At 35.8% G+C, this 18,868-nt stretch overlaps 1 protein-coding gene across 1 annotated transcript in view; it reads right to left on the reverse strand.

The window, feature by feature from the left end:
- The window catches only part of dph6 (diphthamine biosynthesis 6), a 97,776-nt gene that overhangs the window by 11,149 nt on the left and 67,759 nt on the right, over window positions 1–18,868 (reverse strand). Inside the window, exons 13-14 of the mRNA XM_016456429.1 lie at window positions 13,306–13,545; window positions 178–523 (exon numbers count right to left, since the gene is read on the reverse strand). Coding sequence (XP_016311915.1) covers window positions 178–523; window positions 13,306–13,545 — 586 coding nt within the window. The remainder of the gene's footprint in view (window positions 1–177; window positions 524–13,305; window positions 13,546–18,868) is intronic.

Genomic DNA, 18,868 nt, shown 5'->3' on the forward strand with positions numbered 1-18,868 from the left:
GGCACCCATTCACTGCAGAGCATCCATTGCTGAGACACTGATGCAATGCTACATTTCTACAAACCTGATGAAGAAACAAACTCATCTACATCTCGGATGATCTGAGGGTGAGCACATTTTCATTTTTGGCTGAACTATTGCTTTATGAGTGACCAAACATGACTAGCACAACTGTACCTGTGGCGATCTGAGTGACGAGCGAGTTGTGGCTCTTATAGAAAACTCTGGCACACAGAGCAGAGAGACCGGTGGTCTTGAGAAGAGCGCTCCGGTATGAAGACAGCAGCTGATCGGTGACGCTCTCGGCTGCTGCGTGAGGATCGCTCAAACACACGCTGAGAGACAGAGAGGCGTATCGAGCGCAGCTGGACTGCAGCAGACGGCACTCGACGCTGCACCCCGGGATCTGTGAGACGGAGAGATGAGACGCTCTGTCTGTGGGACGGTCCAGCACAGCCGTGACATGCAGCTCCACCGCTGCTCCTCTGGGTAACGACGGCACGACCGCAACGCTGCTCTCCACCTGAGGACAGACAGAGACAAACACAATGCACTGCAACAAGAGCAATCAACAGATGCACACAAGTTATGGATTGTAAATGTCTTTCATTCATCTGTTGAGCATATCCAAGAGGATTCAACAAAACACTATGGGCCAGTTTTACTAAACAGGGCTATTTAGCGCGAGAGCGCAATTCCAAAACAGCTCGCAACAATGCGTGTGATTTACTAACAACGCACAAATTAAAGAACACAGACGTAACATCTCATTTGCATATTGACCAACGCAATATACCAAGCGCAGCGCAAATTAGCATGGTCGCAAATAAAGAAGCCACAGTATGTTGAAAAGAACCGGAGGCCAAAAAATGAAAGGTTGCAAGAAGTTTTGATAGACTTGGTTCCAAGTGGTCTTTTATTTCCTGAAGCAAATTAAAAATAACATGGCTTGGCAAACGATATGTTCAGATAATGTGTTCTTCTGGCATTCAAAATAAATTAATTTGTGTTGAAAAAATCCTCTGCGGTGCCTCCTCCAGCAACAACACTTGCAGCCATTTCCAGCGCAAAATAGTTTGACATGCTTTTTTTGGGCGTTAAATAATGGCGCAAATGGCAGTAATTTGACGAGCGCCAAGTAAATCGCATTGCGTGATTCATTTGAATAGCCTACTCTCCTCACATAGGTTTTGCGTCTGAAAGGGAAACTCCTACAAATGCATATTTAATAAGGTCAGGCGCAAAAAAAATAACTCTGTCCACGCCTTTTCAGCGCTAATTAGCCACTGCGTGTCTTTAGTCAAACCTGACAGTACTATTTTAACGCTAAAAGACGGTTTGCGCGGGTGCAACCTGTTAGTAAAACTGGCCCTAAAGCAGTAGATCTACACCGGCTGCCTCTGCTTTGAAACTACACACAGAGAGCTGCTGAGTTTAAAAACATGTTATTGACTAAAAATAAATAAAAATGCATTTCAATTTATCAGGAACCTTGATTTCTCTTGAAACGACCCTAGCAAACATCAGTGTATGGACCCTGTGATAACACCTGTCCACAGCTATTTATATCTCTGTACTTTGTGTTCTACTTAGGGTTGCAAAGGGGTGGAAAATTTCCGATAAATTTCCGGAAACGTTCCAAAAATCCTTGGAATATTAAAAAGCAACCTTGAAAATTTCCGATAAATTTCCGGAAACTTTCCAAAAATCCTTGGAATATTAAAAAAAAAATCCTGGAAAGTTTCCAAAAATTCTGGAATTTTTCCGAAATTTACTGAAAGTTTTCCACCTTTTTGCAACCCTAGTTCTACTAGCTAACACTGCCGTGTGAGTGTTTTTATTACAACAGTTGGAGTGAAGGCAAACTTGGCATCTTTCTCTTTTCCGAACACTTAAAATGTAAGGAATAAACAGAAGGGGACACAAAGAAATGAGTGAGCTTATGATTAAAACAAGAATAAATATCTGCCAATGCAGTCAGAAAAATAATCCTCATTCAAAGGAAAAACTGGTTGATTTTTCTGACGCCACTGAATGATATATGTTCTTGTTTTAAGCATAAATGCATTTCATTTAGCCATATCTCTCAGAAAACAAGATTTCGTATTCATCTTCATTGTGCATCTCAAGTAAATGTATCCTGATTCAAGAATATTCAGATATTAGATAAGACAAAAACACTGATTAAATATTTTTGAATTTGTTTTTGTAGTGCATGCCACATTTAGTGCCATGACGTTATGAATTTAGGACTTTCTGCTCTGATTTAAGTGGTGAGACTTAAAGCCTTTATGTATAATGCATAGCAACAGTATTTGTAATGTATGCTATAATGCATTTTTTTCATGAATAATTGTTGAAACCAAATTTAAAATGCATTATAATATCTGAAGGTTTGTTTGTCATGTGTTTAAATGCATTGTACTTTCTAAAGATGTAGCAATGAATAGCAAAGTTTTATAATTTATCCTAACTCTGGCTACAGTTATTCATGAGATTATACAACGCATTATAAGGTGAATTAATTAATGCATTAAAATATTTTGTAATGCATTAACATTTTATAATGCATTATACATAAATGCTTTAATTAAAGTGTTACCAACACCTTTTTAGGCCTTATTTTGTGGAAGGGTGAATTAAGACCCGCAGAAAGCCTGTCGAAAGTGTTACAGGGTTGCTTGAAGTTACAAAACAAGCAAGTAAAGGCTTGCGGAGCCAATGCAAAGAGCAGAGCAGTTGAATAAAGATCACCTGAACCCTCAAAACTCACGTGACCGAGCCACAACAAAGACACGTGGCGTGATTGATTCCAGACACGCTCGGGTCATTTTACACCATTTCACCACACTGGCGAGCGGCAGTGATGGCTTTAAATGTCTTCATCATCATCATCATCCTCCTCCGCAGAGTTAAAATCTTTATTCTCGGCTGGCGTCTGCACACGGGCCATTATCGCCTCTCAAACTCGTACACGGCACAATGCGGCCCTCAAATAACACCGTCTCATCTGCTAAAGGGGGACAAATGAGTGTTTTATACAACAGCCGCTTTGTTGTGTCGTCGATAAGGGCAAAAACACTTAACCCCCTTTTCAATTGGCTGGATCAATTTTCATCCACTCACATCCCACTCCAGCACAGCAGAATAATGACGGGTTACATACACTTTATTTTGAAATTCACTCGAAAGCAGACGGCGAATAAATCAGAGCCTTTTCTCCCAATTCTGTGCTGCTCGTGACCCGACGGGCGAACGCCGCACTTAGCTCCAGATTAAAGCAGCCGCCGCTGATTGCGGATCAACATCGAACCACTTTTCAGCGCGGCCGCGAGTAAACAATAGCAGCTTTAAGCAGTGTGTAAAGCGTTCACTCAGACGTCTGTAACAAGCGCGCTTTAATACGCCAAAGATTAGCACTTAACAGCCACGAGGGGCCATAATGAACGGGAGGCTGTTAATGGCCCTCGGGTGCCTTGATAAGGTTGTGCTGGGATCCGGAGGGCCTCGTTTAGTGGCGGCCCCTGACATCAAGCTCCTCACCTTCACGGGTCAAAACCAGCCCTAAACTCTGAACTAGTTCAGGTACATTCATGCCTCACGCCATTTGAAGCTGCAATCCCATCCAGATTACACCACCGGTCCAAAGCTTGAAAATAAGGTTTTTCAGTGTTTTTAAATAAGACATTTTTTTCTGCTTATCAAAGCTGCATTTATTTGATAAAAAATAGTTACAATTGTATAATATTTTTGCAATTTAATATATCTGTTTTCTATGTGAATATCTGTTAAACTGTAATTTATTTCTGTGATGCGCAGCTGAATTTTCAGCATCATTACTCCAGTCTTCAGTGTCACATGATCTTCAGAAATCATTCTGATTTGCTGCTCAACAAACATTTCTGATTATTATCAATCCTGAAAACAGCTGAATATTTTTGTGGAAACCGTGATACTTTTTTCAGGATTCACAGATGAATAGAAAGTTCAGAAGAACAGCGTTTATTTGAAATAGAAATCTACTGTAACATTGTAAATGTCTTTACTGTCTACATTTAATTTCTACATTTGTAATAAAAAAAACATACTTAACCACTTTTTTTAAATGTAGCGTCATATTTTCCACAAAACAAGAAGCTGCACAACTGTTTTCAACATTATATATTATATAATGTATATATTAAATAAAATAGCTACAGTATATTAAAATGAAGATATATTAAAATAAAACAAATAATTACATACAATAAAGATAAATAACATTTTAATTTTGTAATTCCAGAATTTAAGAAATTTCTTCTTGATAAAAAATGTTATAGAACTTGACATAATTAGACAAATGCATATTAATTACAGAAAAGTCTGTGACCTTTTAAGATTTTATTAATTTCTGTGACTTTTTTATAGGTCCAGAAATCAGGCTTTTAAAATTGCTTCGCATATCCAGGATTCCCAAGAATGCTGGTTCTTAAAAATGACAGCTGTTAATGGAATAACTTAAAATAAGAAATGTGATTCTGAGCTATTTTATCTGCAGAATCTGTGTTGAGCAGCGTGATGTTTCTCTGCTGTCCTGTTCTCAGCGCAGGAGTCTGGGAGGAGGTGGAACAGTAAACACCATAATAATGAAGCAAAGTTTCAGCGTGACAAGACTTTACAAGCAAACAGTACATCATTATCAGACGCTCATCGAGTGTGAAACTCCTGCTTCATTCCAAGCAGTGATTTACACATTCTGTTGCGCTTCAGGCCTAATCATATTTTCATTTATACTTTTTGAGAATGGCTTATTTTCACTTTGAAGTGAACTGACCAATGGTAAAAACTCTAGAAAGAACCTATCAACATTAAAAATTACCAATATTTACATTTCTTAATAGAACAAAACTGACTAATATTTGAATTTCTGACCAGTACTGAAATTTCTTAATAGAATAAAACCAACCGAAATTTAAATTTCTTTACAAAACAAAACAAAACAAAACAGATATTTTAATTTCTTAATAGATCAAAACTAGGGCTGCACAATTAATCGAATTTCTAATCACGATTACAATTATGGATGCCACAATTACGTAATCGTTCAAAGCGGAAATTAATCGTTCAAAGTCCACTTATGTTATTCTGCACGCTTAAGATGCGTTTTTTTCTTTCTACATGTTATCTTAAGGGTTTTTCCCATTATTTTCATTTTAGTTTTGGCATAACATTATAATACCATTCATCTGTTTACTTTTTTATAATTTAAAGAAGAAACCAATCCAGTGTATAGTTGGCATTTGAGGCTTAATACTATAGAAAAGCACTAAAGGTTTTTCAGTTAGAGTGTTTTCAGCTTGTTTATTTTCATATAAAAATACGGCATGCAGTTGCATCAAACAATGGTATAAACATCATTCAATGTAAATTGTGATAATCGTAATTAATAATCACAATTACAATTTCAAGGGAATAATCGACAATTATGATTTTTGTCATAATCGTGCAGCCCTAATCAGAACCAACCAACATTTAAATTTCTTAATAAAACAAAACCAACATTTAAATCTTTGATCAATATTTAAATTTCTAAACGGAACAAATATTAAAATTTCTTAATAGAACAAAACAAAACAACTGATGTTTAAATTTCTTAATAGAACAAAATTGACCAATATTTTAATTTCTTAGCAGAACAAATATATAGAATAAAACTGATCAATATTAAAATTTCTTAATAGATCAAAACCGACCAATATTTAGATTTCTTAACAGAACAAATATCTAAATTTATACAGCAGTTCTTTCTGGTCCTTGAATCTGATTGGCTGATAAGAGTGTGATACTAGAGTCCAACAGCCCTTTCACCGTTTGTATCACTCCGCTTGCCGAAGTTGCCGTATCTCTCACAGTGAGTGTCATGGCGGACGCCCAAATCCACTGCAATTTTGAAAATAATACTGTTGTGTTTCACAGAATGTAGTTTTAAGAGTTTTTTAGTCGAGAATGTACTTGTTTGGACTTCAAATATGTGGTTTGTTAATAAAGATAACGTCTATTTGAAAATTTGCTTTGAGGTTTTTGGAGACGTGAGCTCCAGAGCGCCAGCGGCTGTTCAGCGCTTATGCTGCCTTTGTACTTTTGACTGAATTGCCTAGCAACTTTTATGATGGCTGTTGTTGTTTATTAAATATTATTATTCAATAAATAATATTTATACAAACAATTGTACTATTTAATAATAGTGTTTAGTATTGAGAAATGGTGTGTGTTCGTTATGGTGATTTTAGTTACATTGTTCCACCATTAGATGACGACAAGAAACTGTTTTTATGAGAGAGTCAGCAGTAAAGAATTTTATATTGAAAGAGACTGAAACACTGTTGGAAACAAGTACGTTAATTTTACTTTAAACAACAACTTGTAAGACGCAGCCAACAAATGCACTGAGCAGCGCTGTCATTGGTGTATAAATAATAGTAGTATTTAGTATTGGTAAACGGTGTGTGTGTGTTCGTAATGGTGATTTTAGTTTCACTGTTCCACCGTTAGATGGCGACAAGAGACTGTTTTACAAGTCAGCAGTAAAGAAGTTTAAACTGAAAAATTACTAAAGCGCAGTTTAAAAAAAAAAAAAAAAGTTATTTTTTCTTTCATAAAACTTGTACGCAGCCAACACGCCAACACTCACTGTCATCAGAAATCACCCTTAACAGATGAAACGATAGAACGACAAAGATACCGCTTTCCTCAGCGGACATTCAAACTAATGTTTTATTGTGAATATGAGATTAATCTGAAGAATGAATGCTGTATCAGATGAAGGTAATCACAATCGCTCAGTCAATCTCTCTCTCATAAAACTCTACTACACATAATACACCGCTTTTACTACATTAATACAATAAGCTTTTAACACAGCAACTCAATGTTCCTTCGTTACTAGTTCTAAAGTGACATTTCTGAATTAGTAACGGATCTTGAGCTCAGCTGTTAAACTGCCAACTTTAGATTAGAATCTGTGGTGGAAGGAAGTAGTTCTGCACAAAAGAGGGCTTTTAAAGACACTCCGTTGTTGTTCCTATTTTATTTATTTATTTACACACTCGTGATGTCGAACTGTTGTATAAATGCAATATCACACGAGTAGACATGAGATATGGCTGTATATCGGCACACTGTGATTACTAGGGCTGTGTATCACCAGCAAAGTCACGATACGATACGTATCACGATACAGAGGCCACGATACGATACATATCACGATACAGGACTGCACTGAATTTCACCTCAGCAGAATTTAGTAAAACAGCCGTTTATTAATCACGGCATACTATAGTGCCATTTCTAACTATTGGCAGAGCAGGCAGTTGACCTCTGCATTATGAAGGGCCTCCATAACTGTACCACAGTACAGTATAGGTAATGGCATATGTTTCATGTTTACATTGTGCACTCCCCACCAGGTACAATATTCTGATTGTTTGCATCTTGTTTTTAAGCCCATAAATAATAATGTACTCGTTCTAATAAATTTATATTGTAATGTACTCATACTAATATATTAAAAAAATAATCTTTACATTGCTGGTACGTTATCATTGCACAAATTAACACACTTTCTACATTAAAAAAAAATAAAAAATAGAAGAGTTCTAAACTAATGCGATGTCTTCACTGTATCTCACGCACACACGCGCTCAGTCACTCACACAGATCACGCTGCGCGCGCGCACAGACATTCAGCAACACAAACTTTTTAGCGCTGCCCCGCTATTTTATCAATAAAATAGCTTAATCGCTCAAGAGCTACATTATCTTTCTCAACAAGGAGCTGGTAACATCATCGTTTCTAAATGAATTAAAGCCACAGCTTCTTAAGAGAACAAACCCAACCAAAATTGACATTTCTTAATAGAACAAAACCCACCAGTATTTCAGTCTCTTATTCGCTCTGAATGCCTGAATGTGTGCACGAGTCACTGCAGCACTGATGTATATGCTAGACAACACTGCAAATACAATATAGCCAGATCTAAATGCTAAGGTCATGGGTTCGATTCCCAGGGAACGCATGATTGAATGTATACAATTAAATGCAATGTAAGTGGCTTTGTTTAACAGCGTCTGCCAAATGCATCAATGTAAATTTAATAACTACAGCACCTGAGTGAGAGAGTTCATACACAACTTCAAAAACTTCTTTGAACATGAGAGGCATGAGCAGGTTTTGTTTTGATTGATCTGAAGTTAAACGCTCTCCACAAACAACACATCTGCTCAGCCACCAATTAACTCCACAAACTCCATCACACACCCCATTACAGACATTATGAACGCTCCGGCACCAGGCACAAGCACACGGCCATGTTTCTATTATGGCTTCTTCCACTTCAGCAGCTCCATCTCCTTTAACTAGCGCTCTGATTGTTGGATGCGTGGTGAAGCCACTGGTAAACGTGACGACTGGTTTATCGTTCATCTAAAGAAAGCATTTCCATCATATCACTTGAGTGCACAAATCCAGCAGCATGTCAATGATGTGAGTGCACACAGGAGAGATCACTGCTCATTAGACATCACTGCTGACAGCCAGCGTCAACACACACACACACTTTAACACTACAGCATCATTCATGTCATTAATGCATTGCTCAAAAGATATTCACAACTTGTTTATCTCACGGAATCTGTCAAAAATTCAGCATAAAATACAAATTCTCTCTATTTTCTAGATACATGTTATAGATTTTACTGTGAACAATTCGTTTTGACCTTGTAATAATTAAGCAACCTTGTTTAATTAAAATGGGACCTTCTCTGGTTACACATATTTAAATCTTTTAATAGAACAAAATAACAGATATTTAAATTTCCTATTAGAACAAAACAACCAACATTTAAATTTCTTATTAGAACAAAACAACCGATATTTAAATTTCTTATAAGAACAAAACAACCGACATTTAAATTTTTTATAAGAACAAAATAACCGATATTTAAATTTTTTATTAGAATAAAATAACCGATATTTAAATGTTTTTATTAGAACAAAACAACCGATATTTAAATTTCTTATAAGAACAAAACAACCGACATTTAAATTTTTTATAAGAACAAAATAACCGATATTTAAATTTCTTATTAGAATAAAACAACTGATATTTAAATTTCTAAACAGAACAAAACCAGCTGACATTTAAATCTCCTATTAGAACAAAACAACCGAAATTAAAAAATTTTATAAGAACAAAATAACCAATATTTAAATTTCTTATTAGAATAAAACAACTGATATTTACATTTCTAAACAGAACAATTCCAGCTGACATTTAAGTCTCTTATTAGAACAAAATAACCGATATTTAAATTTCTTATTAGAACAAAACAACCGATATTTAAATTTCTTCTAAGAACAAAACAACCAACATTTAAATTTTTTATAAGAACAAAATAACCGCTATTTAAATGTTTTTATTAGAATAAAACAACCGATATTTAAATCTCTAAACAGAACAAAACCAGCTGACATTTAAATCTCCTATTAGAACAAAACAACCGAAATGTAAATTTTTTATAAGAACAAAATAACCGATATTTAAATTTCTTATTAGAACAAAACAACCGTCATTTAAATTTCTTATAAGAACAAAACAACCGACATTTAAATTTTTTATAAGAACAAAATAACCGATATTTAAATGTTTTTATTAGAATAAAACAACCGATATTTAAATCTCTAAACAGAACAAAACCAGCTGACATTTAAATCTCCTATTAGAACAAAACAACCGAAATTTTAATTTTTTATAAGAACAAAATAACCGATATTTACATTTCTTATTAGAACAAAACAACCGATATTTAAATTTCTTCTAAGAACAAAACAACCGACATTTAAATTTTTTATAAGAACAAAATAACCGATATTTAAATTTTTTTATTAGAATAAAACAACCGATATTTAAATCTCTAAACAGAACAAAACCAGCTGACATTTAAATATCCTATTAGAACAAAACAACCGAAATTTAAATTTCTTATTAGAACAAAACAACCGATATTTACATTTCTTATAAGAACAAAACAACCGACATTTAAATTTTTTATAAGAACAAAATAACCGATATTTAAATTTCTTATAAGAACAAAACAACCGACATTTAAATTTTTTATAAGAACAAAATAACCGATATTTAAATTTTTTATTAGAATAAAACAACCAATATTTAAATCTCTAAACAGAACAAATCCAGCTGACATTTAAATCTCCTATTAGAACAAAACAACCGACATTTAAATTTCTTATAAGAACAAAATAACCGATATTTAAATTTCTTATTAGAACAAAACAACCGACATTTAAATTTCTTATTAGAATAAAACAACCAATATTTAAATCTCTAAACAGAACAAAACCAGCTGACATTTAAATCTCTTATTAGAACAAAACAACCGACATTTAAATTTCTTATACGAACAAAATAATCGATATTTGAATTATCGGTTATTGGGGGGGGTATTAAAAACAAAAATGATTTAATCATATGGTAATGCACATTTTACAGTAAAGCACTGAGATGGAGTTGGGAAGCTGGGAAGAATACAAAATTTACTTTTATTTTTATTATTATTATTATTATTATTTATTACTAACAACAGTAATGTTATATATTATATATTCTATATACAAATTATATATTATATATTCTCATTACAGGCACCATTATTCTTTTATAGTATTATACTGAACTGACCGACAACGGCAGTGATTATAAAAGAAGGGCTCTTTACTTTATGTGATTCAGTCGCAATTTAAACACAAGTTTGTGTTTTCATGGCACTTTGTGACTTGTCTTACTTCATACACATGAAAAGTTCAAAACTTTGACAAAATTTGATTTCTTGATGATTTAATATTTTATACTAGTGATTTTATAATATCAAAATATAAAGCAAAAACAGTGGAAATGAATGATTAATGAGCCAATAAGTGCTCCTCTTGCTGCCATCTACTGGTTATAGTGGTAATTTGATGTATTCTTTAATTTTATTTTAAATAAGTGTTTGTTTACCACAAAGTATATTTTGGTCATACCATTAAAAATAACATTTAAATTGGATAATTTTTAGAGCTTTAGAAATCCAGAAAGTTACCATTTGTAATTCACGTTAATCTCACTGGATTTTCATTGTTATTGTGCATTTGTACAATACTTTTACTCATCAAGGATGCACAAAATTTATCAAAAGTGACAGTAAAGACATTTAAAATATTAGGAAAGATTTCCGTTTGAAATAAATGCTGTTCTTCTGAACTTTCTATTCATCTGTGAATCCTGAAAAATAAAATGCATCACAGTTTCCACAAACATATTGTGCAGCACAACTGTTTTCAACATTGATAATAATCAGAAATGTTTCTTGAGCAGCAAATCAGCATATTAGAATGATTTCTGAAGATCACGTGACTCTGAAGACTGGAGTAATGATGCTGAAAATACAGCTTTGATCACAGAAATAAATGACAGTTTAACAGATACTCACATAGAAAACAGCTGTTTTAAATTATAATAATATTTCACAATTTTTTTATTGTATTTTTGATCAAATAAATGCAGCCTTGGTGAGCAGAAGAGACTTCTTTAAAATATTTGTGGAGAAAATGTTATACATTTTTTGTGGAAACTGTTACATTTTATTTTTCAGGATTCTTTGATGAATAAGAAGTTCAAAAGAGCGGCATTTATTTGAAACAGAAATCTTTTCTAATATTATAAATGTCTGTATTGTCACTTTTGATCAATTTTATGCATCCTTGATGAGTAAAAGTAAAACATCAAGTAACTACATCAAGTTTTCATGAGCGCTCAGCAGCTCCGGATCGGCTCGCGTTTAACACAGAGACACTTCAGAGCAGATTTCACCAGGGACAGCCTTCATTTGCATTTAAATGTCAGATTCAGGAGGTCTCGGGGATTAATTGCTTTTCCCTAATCGAGGTCTCTTAAATAAACATAAAATAATGAAACAATACAGACAGCAAGAGAAAATAATTACAACTATCTCAAAGCAAACACTTTAATAAAAGGATTAAGATAATATTAGTCTCAGGCTCAGACGACACACTTCACACACCGTCTGACGGATCTGGCTTGGCTCTGGTTTACATCAGTCTGACTGGATCTGTCACTTAACAATCTTAAAAACACAACATGCACTAACCGCACTTTTGCGCACTAAATGCACTAAATGCACTTTTGACACTGTCAATCATCAGATCCTCCTTTCTGCCCTCTCTTCATGTAACCGTCTTCACACACGTGTGATAAGAACTGCTTATAAATCTGGGGGGCTTCATGTGTTTTCCCACCAAAATAAAAGCTCTCTGGTTTGTAAAAGCAGGATTTCTGCAGGTTTATGAAGATAAATTTAAGGGTTTTAAGACCCTGTTAAGACCAAGTAAAGAAAATTTAAAGAAGAAGTTAAACTGAACACACAATACGTCAATAGGGTCTCAAGATGTAAAGAAGAAATATCTGGAAATGGGCTCAACAATCAACAAACAAGTTTTCAAGCCCACTGACAGATATATATTGTTGTTTTAATCAAACACATTTTTATTAAATAAAAAAAAAAACAAGACTTCATGTTTTCAATATGCATCTCAAGCAAATGTATCATGATTTAAGGATGTTTAGATTTTTTTTTTTTACATATATGCAGTATTCCTATTTTCCATACTGTATTCATGTATTTTTTGTATGAAATATTATCATCAAATATCATATATTGCATAAAAAAATAAATATACATTTTTGGGGGGGTAAAATCAAAATTTACTTTGATTTTTTTATTATTATTTTTGTAATTATTTATTTATTTCATTTATTACTAACAACAGTAATGTGCAAAATCTAATTTTGATATGAAAAAATCATATCATATATATATTATGCAATATCATATATTGCATAAAAAATAAATATTAAATAGTTTATATATATATATATATATATATATATATCATACAGTATTACTATGCACCTGTTTTCCAAAAACATTTCCTGTTGCCAAAAAACTCAGGAAAAAAGAAAACTGTTGTTGAGTATGTTGGGGACAGTAGGTCAGTAGTTTACATTTCTCACAGCCTCACCTGAGTGAGATCCGCACACAGCCAGTCAGAAGATATTTCATGTGTAATATACAGATATGTGAAGCATGATGTCGGCCCAATGAGCTTCCACTGTGGGCCTCTGCAAAAATGTCTCAACACTGGCCACTTTTTATAGAGTTTACGGGCTGTTAAAGCAACGAGTGACGCACCTGGACGTCCTGTAGTTTGGTGTTCCAGGCCTCTGTGACGGCTGCGGCGTGTTCACGGTGAGTGATATAAATGTGCGCCTGCAGCACGTGAGCCAGTGTGAGTCTGGAGTCCATCGCACACAGAACCTTCTCCATGTGACTGAAGCAGAGCCGAGCCTGGAGAGCCACCGGCCCCTTCACCAGCTGCATGGAGCAGGGCACCAGAGCGATCTGTCCCGCGCAGAACACCGCCTCCCGCACCTGAGACACACACACGGAGTTAAACCACTCACAGGCATTACTGTTAGATCTGCACACACAACACTTCAGAGATAAACCACTCAAACATTCAGTTACAGGAGACACACAACACCTTAATGAACATTGTTAATCAATTAATTGTGACCCTGGAGCACAAAAGCAGTCTTAAGTCGCTGGGGTATATTTGTAGCAATAGCCAAAAATACATTGTATGGGTCAAAATTATTGATATTTCTTTTATGCCAAAAATCATTAGGATATTAAGTAAAGATCATGTTCCATGAAGATATTTTGTACATTTCCTACTGTAAATATATAAAAACTTAATTTTTGATTAGTAATATGCATTGCTAAGAACTTTATTTGGACAACTTTAAAGATGATTTTCTCAATATTTAGATTTTTTTGCACCCTCAGATTCCAGATTTTCAAATTGTTGTATCTCGACCAAATATTATCCTATCCTAACAAACCATACATCAATGGAAAGCTTATTTATTCATCTTTCATAAGATGGATAAATCTCAATTTCGAAAAATTGACACTTAACTCCAGTTTTGTGGTCAAGGGTCACAATTGATGTAAATTATTTATATTTAATTGATTTTAAAAATAGTAAATTGATATTGAAAAACAGTAAGTAGGGCTGCATGATTAATCAAAATTTAATCAAATTCCCCATTAGGCAAAAGCTGCGATTTTCATGCGCAGCTCAGGGAAGACATGCAACAACAAAAAAAAAAAATAATTTTTAAACACTTATACAATATTTTAAAGCCTTTATTGTTTTTTTTAACTCTACAGTTGTGCAGTAAAATTCACTTTAAAGATTCACTTTTCATTCATGGAGATGACGTGGCAAAAATCCTGGTGAAAAACAAAGACTTTTAAGATGAAAATTACACAAAATTACCATTATATCCAGTAGATGGCAGCAGAGGATCGCTCATTAGCTCAGTTGCCATTTCCACTCCCAAGTTTTCACGTCTTGCTATTGGATTTATTATAAAATGACTATTATAACAAATTTTAGTACTGTACTGAAGTAGTTAGTTACTTCAGCAAGTACAATTAAATAATAATGCATTAAATATTTTGAAATATTTTTAGATTTAATTTAAAAACTACATTTTTAAACATTGTCTTAAAAAGGACACATCAAAAAAAGTGCTAAGTTTTATCTTTAACTGTAGAAGCTGCTAAATATATTCAGTCAACACAGACTTGTTGCTGCTGTAGTTTTGTTACTCTGCATCACTTAATGCACAGCTCTATTTTTGATATCGGCCTGTCAGACAGTTCGTTCCGCCCAGTGCTACAATTATCACTGTCAATCATAGCAATGACTGATGGAACAATTTAGCGGATTCACTTTCATAATTATTTACACTCGCATTTGTCACTCCTGAAACAGTATATGTGGACGTTCGTTCATTTTAGACAAACAAAACTTTTCTTCAAATTGTCAATGGATTATGTAGAGAAAGGGCTCATCTTATAGCGCAACTGACCGAGCTTACTCAAGCGAAAACTCCTGATATAATCAATGAATAACTACACAATCAATCTCTTATTCACACCGTGTGTATGATTCGTTTCGCGAATCTCGTAGGTGACCTATTTTGATCTCAAAAAGGTGAGTTTTCACCAAAAGGTGAGGAGTTTGCATCTATGGCAGCTTGTCAGTGGAGCAGAGTTCTGTGTTCAGTAGTAAATCTCCATCCGAAGGTCAGAGGGTGCTCTCACGCTGAAACTCCAAATATGCCCCGCAGAAGAACCGTTGTTCCAGGAAACAGAAGATTGAACTGCTTTCATTGATTCAATGTGACTAACGCACGAGTATGACAATATATGGTTTATTTGAGTTCTTATTATAATTTTCATTATAATAAAGTATATTTATAATGCAATGCTAAGTGAGTTTTGAGTAAAAACGTTATTAAATGTGGTATTTTGTTGGCCAAGAGGTTTATAAATGCTTCGCATGTTTAGAAAGGTGTTTGATGCATGTTGCTCTTTCAAAAGCACGTTATAAATGACTCAAACTCGCCGTGCTTTCAGATGGAGCAGCATTTACTACACAGAGCCGTAGTTTACTGACAAAACAGCTTTCATAATCGCACATTGATTTCATAATTGCATGATTAATTCGATCTGCGATTATGAAAGCTGTTTTGCGCAGTTTGTTAGTGAACTACAGCTCTGTGTGGTAAATGCTGCACCATCAGAAAGCACAGCGAGTTTGAGTCATTTATAATGGATGGAGATTTATTACTGATCACAGAACCGTGCTTCACTGACAAGCTGCACATGAAAATTGCATTCGATTAATCGTGCAGCCCTAACAGTAAGTAAATAAATGGGGAGAGTCTCCACAATGGGACTGAAGCTCTCATCTGTGCACGAGCCGCCATCACTGACAACGAGCATTCAGCGTGATTTCAAAAGCAACATTTCAATGTCAGATCGCCTTTTCTTTAACACAAACGAACAAAATAAATACTCTACTTCTTGGAGGTCCTAGGTGGGGTCTTGGAAGGGGTACCACCTGATCTGAACCCAAGTGGTGTTTTGTTATTGGACTTCTGTGCTCAGCATGGATTGGCCATAACAAACACCATGTTTGAACATAAGGTGGTTCATAAGTGTACTTGATACCAGACCACCTTAGCCAAAGGTCTCCGATTGACTTCGCAGTCGAATCATCAAACCTGTGGCCATATGTTCTGGACACTCGTGTAAAGACAGGAGCAGAGCTGTCAATTGATCACCAGTTGAATAAGATTGTGGGGGAGCCTGCCGGACAGACCCGTATAGTGAGGGTCAACTGGGAACGTCTGGCTGAGGACTCCCACCTCCGCAGAAGCTTTTCCTTACTTCTAGGGGAAGGCTGGGGACATGGACTCTGAGAGGGCTCTGTTCTGGCCTTTAGAGTTTGGGAAGAGACAGAAGCCATGGAGAAGGACTTTTGGTCGGCCTCAAAGAGGTTCTGGCAAACCACCAGACGGCTGAGGCGGAGAAACCATAGACTGGTCCAGGCTGTTCTAAAGCCTGGAATACACTACATGACTTTTAAAACCTGAACAGATTTTTAAAGTGCCCCTATTATGGATTTTTGAAAATTACCTTTCATGCAGTGTGTAACACAGCTCTAAGTGAATGAAAACATCCTGAAAAGTTTTAAATCTGAAAGTGCACCGTGTATAAAGTTATTGCCTCTCAAAAGAAAGAGTCGACTCTGAATCATTTAAACGAGTCATTTTTAAAACGAATCCCAAGCCATTTCGCATTGACGTCAACATGAAACATTAGCATATTGCCCGCCCAATTGTTGCGCACGCAGACCTGGGAAAAATTGAACACTGAGGGTAAATCAGTTTTTTTTTTTTTACTGCCAAAGAGTAGCTGTGAAGAATCAATGGTTAAAGTTCATTTTTACAGCAATACCACAGCAGTACAGCCCCAACCTTGTTTTGTGTCCCCGTCATTTTACTAAAGACTGCTACAGTGTTTCCCACAGTCTTACTCTATGTGTTGCGGGGCTTCCCCCGTGGGATATATATACCGGTTCACATTCACGGCTCTGCGTGCTTGCTGCATAAAACCATCAGTCGATTTTCTCGTTGGTCTGAATGAAAATGCAAATTCATTCTTTGCCACTAGGTGCCACTTTTGGAGTGGCAAGAATAGCGGTTGGTCTGAATGAAAATGCAAATTCATTCTTTGCCACTAGGTGCCACTTTTGGTTTCCCCGGTAACGCTGTACACAAAGCAGCACTGCGCTCACAAACGCTGCTTTATCAGGCATTACAGGCATGATGAAATGAAAATGAGACCAATCACCGCAGATTAGCATCATGTAAAGGAGGGGTTTGGAAAAATGAATCATTGAGTGAATCGTTTGGGAGTTGTTGAGCAAATAAGGTAAAAATAAATGCATATTATAAGACAATGAAAGTGTTTTTGAACTTGCATGCATGTCAACCTGTTGTTGAGGACTCCCAAAACCAAAATATTAACCTTTCACTACACATAATAGGGACATTTTAAAACACTAGGCATCATACACTTTACTGACTCTGTAAATAGTGACAGAGGAAAACTGGCCGTCATACACTACACGACTCAGGATCACACACTACCAGACTTTAAAGTTGTTCTGATCACAACAAACTCAAACAAAAGAAACGTGCGCCCAGGAGACGCATGAAAAATTAATATAATATGTGTTCTAAAATCAGCTGAAAATATCAAACATGTTTGATATCCTCCAACTGGATGGAATCTAAGTCTGAAGGTAACAAATTGGAGTCTGTGACCATCATACACTACGCGATTTTCTATGGAATCTGTCAACTCAAATCTGCAGACTGGCTCTGACTTTCCGCAAATAGCGTTCAACAAAAAATGCGTAGTGTATTCCAGGCTTAAGTCAGTACGGGGGCTTGCTGACCTCGCCTGTTGATGTGTTCTGGAGGTGGAAGGAGCACTTTGAGGATCAAGTTGAGGCAGGGTTGGATGACTAGGGGGAATTCTGGCCCATTTCCCTGGCGGAAGTCACATTCTTCCCGAGATGTTGAAGGCCCTGGATGAAGTTAGTCTGCTTGTTCAACATCGCATGGGAATCTGGGTCAGTGCCTGGTGATTGGCAGACAGGTGTGGTGGTTCCCATTTTCAAAAAAGTTGACCGAAGGGTGTGTTGCCTGGGAAAGTCTATGCCAGAGTACTGTAAATGAGAATCCAACCCACTCTCAAAACTCAACTGGAGGAGGAACAATGCAGATTCCATCCCAGACAAGGAACAGTGGACCAGCATTTCACCCTGGCAAGAATACTGGAGGGGGCATGTTTGCTTATCCAATCTACATGTGTTTTGTAGATTTGGAGAAAGCCTATGACGTGATTGCTTGTGGGGGGGCGTTCTGGGAGTATGGGGTACCTTGTACACTAATGCACGCTATCCGGTCTCTTTACAACCAATGTGAAAGCTGTGTTCGCACTCTCGCTTGGCCTGGGAACAGCTTGGGATCCCCCAGGATGAGCTAGGAGATGTGGCCAGGGAAAATGAGCATCCTTATTTAGGGCCTGCTGCCATCACAAACCAGTCCCGGATAAGCAGTGGAAAATGAAAAATAAATGAGAATTCTCTAAATAAGAATTATTAGCCATGAGGAGTCACAGATCTACATGAGTGTGCTTCTAAAACAATCCCTCTATCATCCGAAACACAATTATAGACTTGAGCCATGCCAGCAGCGCTTCTGGCAGCACATCAACATGAGAAAAGAGTCCAAACAACACACTGATGACTTCACTTTCCTTT

This window comes from Sinocyclocheilus anshuiensis, unplaced genomic scaffold (genome assembly GCF_001515605.1).
Source record: "Sinocyclocheilus anshuiensis isolate Anshui unplaced genomic scaffold, SAMN03320099.WGS_v1.1 scaffold237, whole genome shotgun sequence".
In the NCBI taxonomy this organism is placed as follows: Eukaryota; Metazoa; Chordata; class Actinopteri; order Cypriniformes; family Cyprinidae; genus Sinocyclocheilus; species Sinocyclocheilus anshuiensis.